This window comes from Camelus ferus, chromosome 2 (assembly GCF_009834535.1).
Source record: "Camelus ferus isolate YT-003-E chromosome 2, BCGSAC_Cfer_1.0, whole genome shotgun sequence".
In the NCBI taxonomy this organism is placed as follows: domain Eukaryota; kingdom Metazoa; phylum Chordata; class Mammalia; order Artiodactyla; family Camelidae; genus Camelus; species Camelus ferus.
In genome coordinates, this window is record NC_045697.1 from 94,049,115 (window position 1) to 94,063,528 (window position 14,414).

Consider the following 14,414-nt stretch of genomic DNA (forward strand, 5'->3'; position numbering starts at 1 on the left):
AACTTCACTGAAGTTACATAAATATTTGATACGTGAAAGGATTTCAGTCTAAAATGGAACTGGAGGTTATGAAATGGAGACTCACGAACATGCCCTCAGAAAAAACGAACTTCAGTACCGAGAGACTGATTTCCCGCAAACGCCTGATTTACGTAAGGCTGAAACTTATCTCTGGACCAATGAACAGCCGCCATCAATCCTTCTCCATCCGTAAGCCAATGAACTTACTGCTTAGACTCTGGCTGGACTCGCGCCCTCTGCACTCTTGCATGTAAATACATCCCGCTCCAAACCCTCAAGGGACTGCCCATAGGTTAATGCAGTTTGTGTTTCACGAATTGTAATTCCTCCCACTATCCCCGAATAAACTGAAATTTCTGGTAATTCAAGCTTGCCTCAGTTTACCTCTTTATTTAGGCTGACATACTATTCTGGGATCTAGTTATCTCCTGTTTTATGTTTTGAATTAATGCTCAAATCTGTCTGGAGATCATTTTTATATATCGTGCAAGATGAAAAAGGAAACGTTTTCTTTCACAACAGACATGGAACTTCTGTATTATAAGTCAAGTGAGCTTCCACATACAGTACCATCCAACTTTGATCTGTCCTGTTTCACTGATATGTTTAGATATTTTCTTATGCCAAAAGCATCTTTTTCACTACCGTGCCCTTTTTTTCTTACGTATGTGAACCTGTGTATGTACTTCCTATTTACACTTAAACCCTTTCATTCTGGTCAAATACTTAACGGTTTTATTAGCCTGTGAAAAACCTTTCGGATTACTTTTAAACCTGCATGCATAAAATAATTACTAACCTAATTACAGAATTATTTCTAAACTCCATAATATCCATACCACAAACAATACAGGTGTTTCAGTTATGGAAAAAGAAAGCTGAGGGATAAGAAAAGAAAATACATATACACACTATGGTGATCAACAGCCCTTTTCTGAACTGACATTCCTTCATTTCAGGACACTGAAGAACAGAGAAACTAGAAGCAAGGCAGTGTCCCCTCTGGCTTAAAACTCAGACCATTGCTTTGAATCTATCAAGTCAATCAACCTTTCTTTTTAACTTAACCCTGAAACACTTTAAAATTACAGTGTCTCCTGATTCTACCTAAGACACCGAATGTCCTCCCATCTCAGCCATATTTACTCTTAACATCTAACATTCTAATCATAGAGGACTCCTTAGCTTGTCATCCTGACCTTATAAAAGGAATAAAACAATTCAGAATCCTGGACATTGTACTTACTCTATTCATAGTTACACAGTCAACATAGTATATGTGAAATAAGATGAAAATTATAAATCAAAGAACATTATAAGATGACATATTACTTTTGAGTAGTAGTTGTCTAGAAAGAGAAGGAATGCATTTCATGAGTTGTAAATGGGATGAAGTGTTTTGAACACATTTGTAATGTACAGTGGATTTTCCACTTTAAGCAAGGTTTCTTTGAAATAATCAACTGTAAAAGACCTTTCTCAAATACAGATTATTAAAAAATATAGCTAGTGGAATTGAGTATAATATTTCAGAAATATTTTTTAAGATGAATAATAGTATAAAGTTAAAAGGTCAAGCATTCATTCATTTAGTCAGCACATCTTTATGTTAAGAACTGGTTATACAGCCAACAAATCCATCAAAAATGTGACCATTCAGCTGAATGTTTGTTAGGTTCCTTGGGCTTAAGCAATACTTCTCTCCATTATCCTGCCTGGCCAAAGGAAAATACATTCTTGTTAAATTAGATTCTTGGTTAGGTAGTCAAACCAAACAAGATTTTTAAAATATTTTGAGAAAATCAGACATTAACAGTTCACCATTAAAGCAGAAGCAGCAGCCAAGATTCTCAAATGCATATGCTAATGAACAAGCAATAATATTAGGTTTTATCATAATTCTAAGGCTGAACACTGGCTGTTAGCCCAACCCATACCAAAAGCATTACTCAGGTGTGAAGGCTAAATGAGAATCTCTGCCATCTATGCCGACCTTAAATTTGGCCAAGTTCTTGCGAGTGGGGCTGGGGAGGAATAAATCCAAAGAAACGAAATTGAAGCCGCCTGGCTTCATAGATTTAAGTAACTGGGTCCAAAGTCAGGATATTGGCCTGTAGTTGAAAAGCTTGATGTGCTGTTTTTATGATCTCAATAGAAAAGCTTTTTGCTATCACTGTTTTCAGTTCTTTACTGTGCATGTACCTCTAACCTGCTTCAGATATTTCTTTTCTACTAATCTGTAGCATTCTCACCTTTAAAATCGTGGCAGAAACTGCCCTTTTCTAGAAATCTTTGCTTAATTAAATGATTTCATTCTAGTCTTTTCTGTACTCCCCATGTACTCAGCATTCAGAGCCATTCTATGTTTAAATGTATTCTCCATGCTGTTTAATGAAGTAATTTAAACATTTTATGCATATTCTTTACTTATCAAATTGCACATGAATCCTAGAGAAATATATCCATGATTTACATTTATTTTCCATTCTTTCAGTATCCCTCTGGCTGTGCTGCTATCACACCAGCACCAACGCGTGTTTTTGTTTCTTAAGGTGTAAGAAGTTACTGAGGAGAACACTAATAGCAGTGCTAGGCAGAAATATAACAAAGAGGAGAATACTGAAGAGAGAGTTAAATACGATTGAGGCTTGAGGCTCAGAATGGGTCATTGTAATAAATTCATTCTATTCTAAGTGATTTTTCACCAATTTGTTTTTAATCTGGAGAGTTTCTAGTACTCATCGGCAGGAATATAGGAGTCGGTGTTAAGACTTTACACCAAGGAATTGGAGGGAAATAGTGACTATATCAAATAAGAGTCCTTTAATCCTGAAATTTTGATAAATATAGAAATTAAAAAAATAGTATTTTACAATGAAAGAGCCATATTTTATCAAAATGATTTTTTAAGTCTACATGTTTTATCACATAGATTAAAACAGAAAATTTAAACTTATCTCGAAGAAAAGAAGTATTAAAACAACACAAAGAAAAACTCAGTATTGATTTTTATGTTTTGATGCTTATTTAAAATTTAACTAGTTTTGTCTTATTCATTTACTGTTTCCATTCTCTTTAAAATTATAATTTCCTGCAAAATAAGGCCAATATAAAATTGTCCTCAAAGTAAATAGTTTGCGTTTTGTAAAGGAAATAAAACCACCAGGAAAATCAATACTATTATTGTCAATAAATATCTTATTTAAGGATTACTTCAATCAAAACATCTTGCTATAATAATAGATAATATTTATTGAAACTCTAGTATGGGCTGAGAATTTTACATATATCGGGTCAGTTTAAGCCTCCCAATGACTCAACAAGATCAGATGTATCATCATATTTTAACAGATGTTTAGAGTGTTTAACACACTTTGACAGAGTTTCAAAAGATTTAACTAATTGGGCCAAGTTCAAATATCTGGAGAAGCAGGGATCTGAGCCCAATTTGGTTTAATCCTTCATAATTTACTGTGTCATCATCGCCACAATTGGGTGCTTTCAGAAATGAGTAAGATCTAGAACCTACCTTATAGGGCCCCCATTCCATATATTCTGAATTACTGAGCACACTTTTAGAAGAAATATATTTTCCTTCCATCAGTACTTATTACCAAAATAATAATACAAATATTTTACTTACAGTGAGTAAATAAGATTCCATATTCATCTTCCTGTGGTTAATTCTTTCCATATTTAAAATTATTTTTAAGTCATTTCCTTTCATTTCCTGCTGGCAAAAGATTGTCAAATAAATTTAATTGTTTAATTTTCAGAAATTTTATATTAAAACAATCTTTTCTGAGCAACAATGATGGAATAAAATAATAGTTGCAATTTTGGTTAACAAAACACAATTTCCCTTTTAAAGACCAGTTTGGAAGCACACACAAAAAACACAAAAACCCACTAATATTTGCATTGTGTAAAATGGATACACTTAGTTTTTCCTAGCTTTTAAGAAACTCTAATAAACTATACGAACAAGGCAATACTTTTTGGCCCATTGATCAACAGGGTGTTTTTCAGGACTGAATGAAGCAGAGGTGTCTCCTTTTGGGCATGTTTGTTTTAGCAATTTCCATTTCCAGTCAGTAAAATCTGTGATTCCTATGCCAGGCACTTCTGCATGAGAAAGAGATGGATGTTTGTAATCTGTTTCACTTGTAGGAAAACATATTCCAAGTTTGGTTTCCTCGCAAAACCTCAAAAAAAAAAAAAAATTCTCAAATATATTTATGAATTCTTCCATGGCTCAACTCAGTGATGTAACAGCCATTCTACTAGCATAAATCCAGTACCCCTGTTAGTACAAAATCTAGATGAATTCCATTTTTAATCTTTAATTCATTTTTTTTCTTTTAGTCAATCCAATCATATAGACTAGAGAAACATCATGGTATAGTACCCGAGCCTCAGCCTGAGCACCAGAAGGCCTGGATTTGAATTTTCTCTTAATTTGGTGAGTTACTTAAATTCTGAACATCTTCAGTATCCTTATGTATAATGTTGGTATGATAATACCTATAGACATGAGGGAAAATATTATAATGTAGCTAAGAATGCTTGGCATACCTTGGCTGTTTAAAAACTATTAATCACTTTCACCTAAAAAAAACTCAAGAAATTGCAATAAAATAAAGCTTTTTACAGCATAGCATTGCCAAACCCGTTTAGATAGGATATCATGAAAATCCAGTTTCTTACAGAAAGAGTTATGCTAACCAGACAGTCAAACTGCAAGTTTCTTATAGAAGGAGTTCTACTACTAACCAGCCAGTCAAACTGAGATACTTTTTTAAACTGAAGTTTCTATTTTACTATTTGTTCTGTTTACTATTGTAATTCTAGTAACTAATGTAATTTTCAAGCTATGTTTGATATTCTTTCCCTGGTGTCTGTCTGCAATAACATTTTTAAACCCTTCAAAATATAGCCGTATGACTTGTAACCCCAATCACAATTTGAGTAATTTCATTCTGTATTCACAAAATTAAGGGGCTTCCCCTTAAGAAAACAATTCATACTTGCCAGACAAACACTAGCATTATGCTAACTATATCACCATCAAATAAGAAGCAAACCTACTGGGGAAGAAAAAAGAGAGAATTCTAGACACCTTTTCTCTTATATAGAGTTAATCAGGGCTTGCAATTAATTTTTGAAATTGTTTTATATCGGCCTTAATGTTTAAAGCTTCATTGCTACCTCTGAGCCCCATCAGTAAAACCCACACATCATCCCTGTTAGCAAAGCAGCTGGCTTTTTAAATGTGATGTCTTGTAGTTCTTACTTACAATCCTAATCACATCATTGATTTCAGTAATCTTCAGGAAGAGTAATTATTAATGCTGTCAAAAGCAGAGGCTGGGATTCAATTTTTTTCCTTTTCTTTTTTTTTATAAACCTGGATAATTAAGATTAAGCCTAATAATGTGACTCTAGAGGCCTCCAGGTAATTAGAAGTTTCCTATGGTTGAGTATGTATAATACAGCAAAGACACTGTCTTCACTTAAAATTCTTCACACATCCCAAATACTTAGTTACATAAGCCACAAATGGTTAAATAAAAATGCTAGACATAGCCACTCACCATTACTAGATTTTTTTTCAGACTCAACAAACAAGCACCACACAAAATTTTACCTGATTGATTTTTTCTGTAATTTGAGACAGCCGTAAGATCTATTTTGTCTCCTAACGCCAAAAAGACGAAGGCACATGACCTTTCTTTCTAGTGTCTTTAACACACTAAGGAATTAAACAATTTTCTGGGGAAAAAAAAAAAAACACGATAAGCCAATATGAAGAGGATAAGAGACATTTTGGAGAAATCAGATTTTTCTATAATCAAAGCAATTTAAAAAAGAAAACAGGTAAGATGAGGTAATGCATTTTGATTTTCAGAAAGAGAGATCATGATGTAATAAAGATTGTCATTCTAAAGTAGAACTCTATTTACATTCTGAAAGAAGTTGTGAAACATAAGTTTCCAAAGGACTACATATTTATCACCAAAAGACATAATATGTGAAGGAGCTGACAGAATGTTAGTGTGCTCAATGTTGATCACCCCCCTGTACTCAGGAAAGTATACATACATTTGGAACCACTGTCAAACACCATTGCCTAATTTGAAAATATTCCTAGACTTCTTATTGATCAATATCTCTTATAGAAAGGATAAGAGTATAGCATCTGGACTGAAATAGTATTATTAGAAAAAAATGATATCATGAGCATTAGATGTATAATTCATGTTGCTTTCATTGGCTCAGACCATTGTAAAAATCCATAAATCATTTTCTTGTTCATGTATTGCTTAAGTGCAATTTGTCATTCTGCATTAGAGGGCTGCTTCAGCTCATCAGTGCTTTTAATTCACTGTTTAGAGTTTAACAAAATGCTGGCTCTGTCTGATAACTGAAAAGACACTGAAATGTGAAGCCACACCAATATTAACAAGGTTAAACAAAATGAAGAACATTTCTACTTTGAATATCAAGTAACACTTAATAGCTAGTATTCTCAGTCCCCAAAACATGGATTGGTTTGTTCTCTATTGACTTCAAAGCATTAGAACACAGTAACTAAAGAGTTACCTGAATGCTGATAACAGCATGTATATGCTATAAATCTTTTCCAGAAACTCTAGTCAACACTCACTCTAGTGAACTGTAAATGAACAAAAATGAACGGTGTTTGTGGCACTGGCTCCAAAGCCTTGCCTTCCCACCTCTTAAGCTAGGTTACACTACTTACAGATAAACTGATTTCATGGTTACCCATTAGAGATGCAATACAGTCCAGGTCCTTTGCGTTTGCTTTGGGCACTGTGCTTGCTGGGGACGTCAAGTGCCAGGAACCATCTAACTCAACCCTGGTGGGACTTGGCGTTTGAAAGACTCCTTATTGACAATTTAAAATTTTTTTCTTCCATTTCTTAAAAAAAAAAAACAAAAAACAGACAAGAAAACCAAAGCTCTGGGCACACTGCAATAATAAGAGGATTTAGAAACAAATTGCTTTCAAATCAAGTTAAATCACTGCAAACACTCATTTATCCAAAACCCTGGTTAACAAACTTGTTTCCCTCCCGCCTTTTCCAGAAAAGGGTAGGGAAGAAAGCAACCCGGTTAGCTAGTTTCAAAGTTTGCAACCATGTATATAAAACGAGTTTATGAGATCCTTGGTGCCCCCCACCCCACTTTTGCTGCCCTTAGAGGACAATGAAATAGACGAGGGTGCATTAACACTCACACACCAACCAGGAGTTTTATGAAAATTGATTTTGATAATCTCTCTTCAAATATTAGCTACTTCCCTCCTCTGTTTTAGGATATAATTTGTTTGGGCCCAGGCGGTTGGCGCTCTTGGAGAGGGCTTGGGGTGAGAGGGTTATGTTGCTACGTTTTGTTTAGTTTCTCCCTGCAGGTTTCAATAAAGGTGGTGGCGGCGAGGTCAAAGGATGCTGCATTACACGATATTCTGCACTTCAAAGCGGTCGTCAACCCCATCACCGAGGCTGTTAGTTATGTAATCACGGCCTCACTAAATTCTGGGGTTCACTGAAGGGAGACTGAAAAATAAAAAGGGGAAGGGAAAAAAATCTAGATTGATACAGCAAGGAAGAAAGTACAGAGATTACACTGAAGAGGCACTTTTAAAGGGCAAATTTAAAGTGTTGTTTTGTTTTGTGGGTGACGGGGTGGGGCTATCAAATGATTCCAGAGTAAGGAGGCAGAAAAGGTTGTTAATGCCAATATCTGAATCTCGGCCCAGGACAGAATGCTCTTGCCATTGCCCTTGGCTGGAGCTACTAAAAGGCAGGCGGACGGCCGGGCTCGTATCTATTCTCCCAGGCAGAAGACCCCGTTGTCACCGTGCCGATACCAGGGCGCCTTGGAGACTAGAAGTCAGAGAGGCGAGACCTCTAGAGGACCCCGGCCGGCGTCGCCGGCGCGGATAACGGCCTCTGCGACCCAGGAAATCCTGCAGAGCCCCCAACAGGCGAGCCCTGCCGAAAGAGCTCCAAAGCAAAATTCTCTGGCTTGCCCTGTGCCGCTTTCGCCGCTAGGAGACGCCTATAACCCACGTTTGTGGAGAGAGTTGCCCTTTCAAACACAACTGCTATTAAAAAAAAAAAAAAAGAAAGCAGCTCAAGTGTTACAGTGGATCAGTGGATGTAGTGATTATTTACAGGCAAATCTGGCCATCTCTCCACGTTCTCATCTCCACCTCTAGTAGCTCTCTGGCTCTCAGCGAACGTCCAAAGTGCTCAAACTTCATCAATATTTTGAGAGCACAAACCCTCTCCCCCAATTTCTGGATCTGCATTGTCATTCAGCCGCATGTCTCTCACACGCAAACACGCGCGCACACGCGCGCGCGCACAAGTGTTTCCGTAAGTACAAATCAAACATTAGAAAATTACCGTCATTTAAAAATATGCTCCAAGATTCTGATGAGTCAGCTTGAAGACCTCAAAACATTTCATTTCAATCCTGCGGATGTAAAGAAAAATATGGGAGGGGGATGGGAGGGGTATAAAGTACAAATGCAATGCCGTTATTAATATTCAGATACACTATAATCTCTTTTTCATTGATCCACAGGTCTTTTTATAAACTGCCGCTCCATTCTCAGCCGCAGACGTGATGCTAAAATCATTTTAACTGCAGCGGTTTTCGCTCGGCTTTGGCCAGTCTTCAATTTACTGCAGCTGGAAAAGGATTAGCCATTTTTTGCTGGCATCCTTCCCTTCTAACCGCTCAAAGGCAGGACCCATCTCCATGAAAGAGCCAAGGGGGCGGGGGGCTAGGGCAGTAGACACGCAGTCGCGGGACTCGCAGGGACATGCCTCAGTCTACAATCAAACCCAAGGCCACTCGCCCTCCTTAATTCCCTGCCAGGAAGGAATGGCAACGTACCTTGGGATCGGGGAAACGACTCTTCTTTTCCCGCAGGTTGTGACGGTGTTACTCACAGGTCATTCATTCAGGAAGCCACAAGGGACCTTCTTATCCTGTGGCGTAAAAAGGAAACTGAACAAGGGGTGGTTTGGTTGAATAAACAACCTTCTACAGCCCATTAATTAACATAAAATTATGTTTAAAAAAAACATTTTCTCGGAGAATTAACATTCAATCCACTCTTCAGCATTGAAGAGTTCGCGCTGTATTTTAACTTCATAAAAACTGGGTGCTTGGATGCGCCGCTTCCCACCGGCGCCTCGGGAGTGAGCACTCAGCTCGTCAAGCGCATCCTTCGGGACCCAGAAGGGTATGTGGGAGGTGCTCGGTTGGGGCTTACACAGAGCGGTGCGCTGGACCAGGGAGGTTAGATGACAGCACTGTGAATGTGCAAGCGCGTTCGCAGATACCCGCAGCGGCACACACTCGAACCCCGCGTGTGCACGGCCCCTGACCACGCACCACCCCCAACCCCGCCCCCGCCCGCATTCCCGGCCGCCTAGCTGTCCTCATCCAGCGGTCTTGACCCAAGCTGGGCAAGAATCGGTGCACCGGCCTAGTTTAGGGCGTGGGGGCGGGGTGGGGGGTCCTCCAACTGTCAGAAAAAGCAGAAAAAAGCCTGTGCGCGCCGCCGCTGCGCCGCGCTGCGCCGAATGAGGCTCAGAGATATTCCAGGCGCCTTGCGGCTCTCGGCGGAGCTCAGTGCCCGATGCCCGCGAGTCGGACGTTGAGCGGGCGGGCTTTCGAAGGCAGAGCTCAAATGATACTCCTCAGTCATTGATCAAAGCGCTCACAGCTCAAACCAGGTCCCCAAGCAAATTAATCTATTTGGTAAGAATATTGTGGATATACGTTTAAAGGGAAAACGCAAGCCTAACACGACTGCACGCCTATAGGAGGTGCCAGCCCTCATGCCTGGGCGTGAATCCCCCGGCTTTTCAGGACCAATCTCCGCCCCATACTCCAACTGCTTCACCCCTTTCCACACGGCCCTTTCAGACCCTCACACTTAGTTTGACACGGGCCGTGTTATGTCTGTTTTTCAAATGTCCTGCCAATCTCCGCCAGAGTCCCTTAATTAGTAACCCTTGCCAATTAGTGGCCCCTCTGCAACTTTTTCCTGTTTTCGGTGACTTATTTCCAAAATCAGTAGCAAGGAAAATACCTTAAAGGAAAAAGAATGTTAGCGTCATTGGAAACCCCGCTCCTGGGAGACGATACCGCTGTTGCTATTATGTTTTCGCATTTGCTGATGCAAACAGGGGAACCTCTCTATTCCCTTTCCATTACCTGCTGCTGGGGACTGGGAACTTTCCGCGGCAGAGTCCCCAGCTAGCGCCTCGGGACCTGCCGGGCTGTTCTCGCTCTCACACTCACACTCACCCAGGCAGCCGGGGCGCGGGTTCTATCCCGCCCGGCCCGGCTGCCTAGTGACGCGCCTGCTTGACGGCCAGTTTGGCCAATTAGCGGCGGCTCGGTGGGTGGTGCTCCTCAGCGATTGGTTGGCAGAATGAGGGCGCTGCGCAAAAACAGAGAAGCAAAGCGCTCGGAGCTCAGAAACTGCCAGCCGAGATCACAGTCTCTATGGCTGAGGCAGAGGAGGGAAGGACTGGAAGGAAGAGAGACAGGTTAGGGGGAAGAAGAGTCTTGGTAAAGAAATAGAAGAAAAGCAACTGCTCATCACACTTACAGAGAGGCAAACGGCGGTGGAGATGAGGACAGAGAGAGACAAGACTATGAAAGCCAAAAATCACAAATAGAGCGAAAGAGAAAAAAATGCCAAGAAGAACATCCATCCGGAGAAATGAAGAGAATGAAAGTTTTATGCTGCAGAGCCATTCTGGGCTTTTCCGGCACAAAATTCTCTAGCTGTTTTTAAGCTCTTTTGCATTTGCCAGCCCATTTGCCAGCCGTTGACATTAAGAGGCATGTTCAGCGGTGCCAACAGCATCTCCTCTTCCTCTTCATCTTCCTCCTCCTCCTTCTCCTTCTTTTCCTCCTCCTTCTCCCATCAGCAAGAAGACAAACCGAGGACAGTCTTTAAATATCGAAATTTCCTCCTTGGGATTTGCCAGCGCCGCGTTGCGCCAAGACTGTCGGAATAAAGGAGGCTGACTATTGTATTATTATTTCATTAATTGGTCATTGGGAAGATTACTGATGAGGAAAAGGGGCGCCCGTCACCCTTCCTGCACTAAGATTGAAAAATGAGGCTGAATTGGGGGAAACCCTAAAATGAAACGAAAGGAATAAGATTGTTAAGGACAGAAAGCCACAGGAGACCCCCACATAGCGCACTTTTATTTTTATTTTTTATTTGAGATTTCTTTTTTTCGTGGTGGTGGGGGAAGTGATTGGGTGGCTGACTGGCTGCGGGAAGCTGCTTCCTTTCCCTTTGGAGATGATTGTGCTATTATTCTTTGCCTTGCTCTGGATGGTGGAAGGAGTCTTTTCCCAGCTTCACTACACGGTGCAGGAGGAGCAGGAACATGGCACTTTCGTGGGGAATATCGCTGAAGATCTGGGCTTGGACATTACAAAACTTTCGGCTCGCGGCTTTCAAACGGCGCCCAACTCTCGGACCCCTTACTTGGACCTCAACCTGGAGACCGGGGTGCTGTACGTGAACGAAAAGATAGACCGCGAGCAAATCTGCAAGCAGAGCCCCTCCTGTGTCCTGCACCTGGAAGTCTTCCTGGAGAACCCCCTGGAGCTATTCCGGGTGGAGATCGAGGTGCTGGACATCAATGACAACCCCCCCTCCTTCCCGGAGCCGGACCTGACCGTGGAGATCTCTGAGAGCGCCACGCCGGGCACCCGCTTCCCCTTGGAGAGCGCATTCGACCCAGACGTGGGCACCAACTCCTTGCGCGACTATGAGATCACCCCCAACAGCTATTTCTCCCTGGACGTGCAGACCCAGGGGGATGGCAACCGATTCGCCGAGCTGGTGCTGGAGAAGCCGCTGGACCGAGAGCAGCAAGCGGTGCACCGCTACGTGCTGACCGCGGTGGACGGGGGAGGAGGGGGAGGAGAAGGAGGAGGAGGCGGTGGGGGAGGGGGCCTGCTCCCCCAGCAGCAGCGCACCGGCACGGCCCTACTCACCATCCGAGTGCTGGACTCCAACGACAATGTGCCCGCCTTCGACCAACCCGTCTACACTGTGTCCCTACCAGAGAACTCGCCGCCGGGCACGCTAGTGATCCAGCTTAACGCCACAGACCCAGATGAGGGCCAGAATGGCGAGGTCGTGTACTCCTTCAGCAGCCACATTTCACCCCGGGCGCGGGAGCTCTTCGGACTCTCTCCTCGCACTGGCCGGCTGGAGGTGAGCGGCGAGCTGGACTACGAAGAGAGCCCAGTGTACCAAGTGTACGTACAAGCCAAAGACCTGGGCCCCAACGCCGTGCCCGCGCACTGCAAGGTGATAGTGAGAGTGCTGGATGCTAACGACAACGCGCCTGAGATCAGCTTCAGCACCGTGAAGGAGGCGGTGAGCGAGGGCGCGGCGCCCGGCACAGTGGTGGCCTTGTTCAGCGTGACAGACCGCGACTCAGAAGAGAATGGGCAGGTGCAGTGCGAGCTGCTGGGGGATGTGCCGTTCCGCCTCAAGTCTTCCTTCAAAAACTACTATACCATTGTGACCGAGGCTCCTCTGGACCGAGAGGCGGGAGACTCCTACACCCTGACCGTGGTGGCTCGGGACCGGGGCGAGCCTGCGCTCTCCACCAGTAAGTCGATCCAGGTGCAAGTGTCAGATGTGAACGACAACGCACCGCGGTTCAGCCAGCCGGTCTACGACGTGTATGTGACCGAGAACAACGTGCCGGGCGCCTACATCTACGCGGTGAGCGCCACAGACCGTGATGAGGGCGCCAACGCCCAGCTAGCCTACTCTATCCTCGAGTGCCAGATCCAGGGCATGAGCGTCTTCACTTACGTGTCCATCAACTCCGAGAACGGCTACTTGTACGCCCTGCGCTCCTTCGACTACGAACAGCTCAAGGACTTCAGCTTCCAAGTGGAAGCCCGGGACGCGGGCAGCCCCCAGGCGCTGGCTGGCAACGCCACTGTCAACATCCTCATCGTGGATCAGAACGACAACGCCCCTGCCATCGTGGCGCCCCTTCCAGGGCGCAACGGGACTCCAGCACGCGAAGTGCTGCCCCGCTCGGCGGAGCCGGGTTACCTGCTGACCCGCGTGGCCGCGGTGGACGCGGACGACGGCGAGAACGCCCGGCTCACCTACAGCATTGTGCGGGGCAACGAAATGAACCTCTTCCGCATGGACTGGCGCACGGGAGAGCTCCGCACAGCGCGCCGGGTGCCGGCCAAGCGCGACCCCCAGCGGCCTTATGAGCTGGTGATCGAGGTGCGCGACCACGGGCAGCCTCCCCTGTCCTCCACCGCCACCCTGGTGGTGCAGCTGGTGGATGGTGCTGTCGAGCCCCAGGGTGGGGGCGGGGGCGGGGGCGGGGGGTCAGGAGAGCACCAGCGCCCCAGCCGCTCCGGCGGCGGGGAGACCTCGCTGGACCTCACCCTCATCCTCATCATCGCGCTGGGCTCAGTGTCCTTCATCTTCCTCCTGGCCATGATAGTGCTTGCTGTGCGTTGCCAAAAAGAGAAGAAGCTCAACATCTACACGTGTCTGGCCAGCGACTGCTGCCTTTGCTGCTGCTGCTGTGGCGGTGGGGGCTCGACCTGCTGCGGCCGCCAAGCCCGGGCGCGCAAGAAGAAACTCAGCAAGTCGGACATCATGCTGGTGCAAAGCTCCAACGTACCCAGTAACCCGGCCCAAGTGCCGGTGGAGGAGTCCGGGGGCTTTGGCTCCCATCACCACAACCAGAATTACTGCTACCAGGTCTGCCTGACCCCTGAGTCCGCCAAGACCGACCTGATGTTCCTTAAGCCCTGCAGCCCTTCGCGGAGTACGGACACTGAGCACAACCCCTGCGGGGCTATCGTCACGGGTTACACAGACCAGCAGCCCGACATCATCTCCAACGGAAGCATTTTGTCCAACGAGGTAAGGCTGAAGCGAAAGGACCACCATCTCTCATCTCCTCCATCTGAAAGCCTCCTCTAGCCCGGCCCTTGTATCTCTGGTGCACTGTGTATTTATATTTAGGATATTAGTTTATTTGTATTTTTATGGGGACAGGAATGGGGGAATCACCTCTCCTACCCCTTCGTGTGTAACAAACTTCGTGTTGTCCCTAATTTTCTGCGCTCCACCCCTTCACGTTTATTTTCATCGCCCCCCTCCCCCCTTTGGTGCTTTGCCACCTTGGACCTTCCTTCTTTCCTCTGGCATCTTTCCTTTAAAATCCTAAGCCCCCTTTCAGTCCTTTCTCTGCTTAGAAACCTGGGGGTTAAGGGGGAAGTGCGCGGGGGGAGAGGGAAATGGGGTGGAGGGACTT

The 14,414-nt window shown here is 44.4% G+C and overlaps 1 protein-coding gene and 1 long non-coding RNA gene across 2 annotated transcripts in view; one reads left to right on the top strand and one right to left on the bottom strand.

The window, feature by feature from the left end:
* LOC116658385 overlaps positions 1-10,393 on the bottom strand; it is a 180,339-nt gene extending 169,946 nt beyond the window's left edge. The window contains exons 1-6 of the long non-coding RNA XR_004313765.1: positions 10,285-10,393; positions 8,953-9,066; positions 8,457-8,526; positions 6,808-6,964; positions 5,669-5,793; positions 3,665-3,751 (exon numbers count right to left, since the gene is read on the bottom strand). This is a non-coding gene — a long non-coding RNA (uncharacterized LOC116658385). The remainder of the gene's footprint in view (positions 1-3,664; positions 3,752-5,668; positions 5,794-6,807; positions 6,965-8,456; positions 8,527-8,952; positions 9,067-10,284) is intronic.
* Positions 10,394-10,563: 170 nt separating this feature from the next.
* PCDH10 (protocadherin 10) overlaps positions 10,564-14,414 on the top strand; it is a 47,114-nt gene continuing 43,263 nt past the window's right edge. The window contains exon 1 of the mRNA XM_032463521.1: positions 10,564-14,020. Coding sequence (XP_032319412.1) covers positions 11,396-14,020 — 2,625 coding nt within the window. The 5' untranslated portion in view covers positions 10,564-11,395. The remainder of the gene's footprint in view (positions 14,021-14,414) is intronic.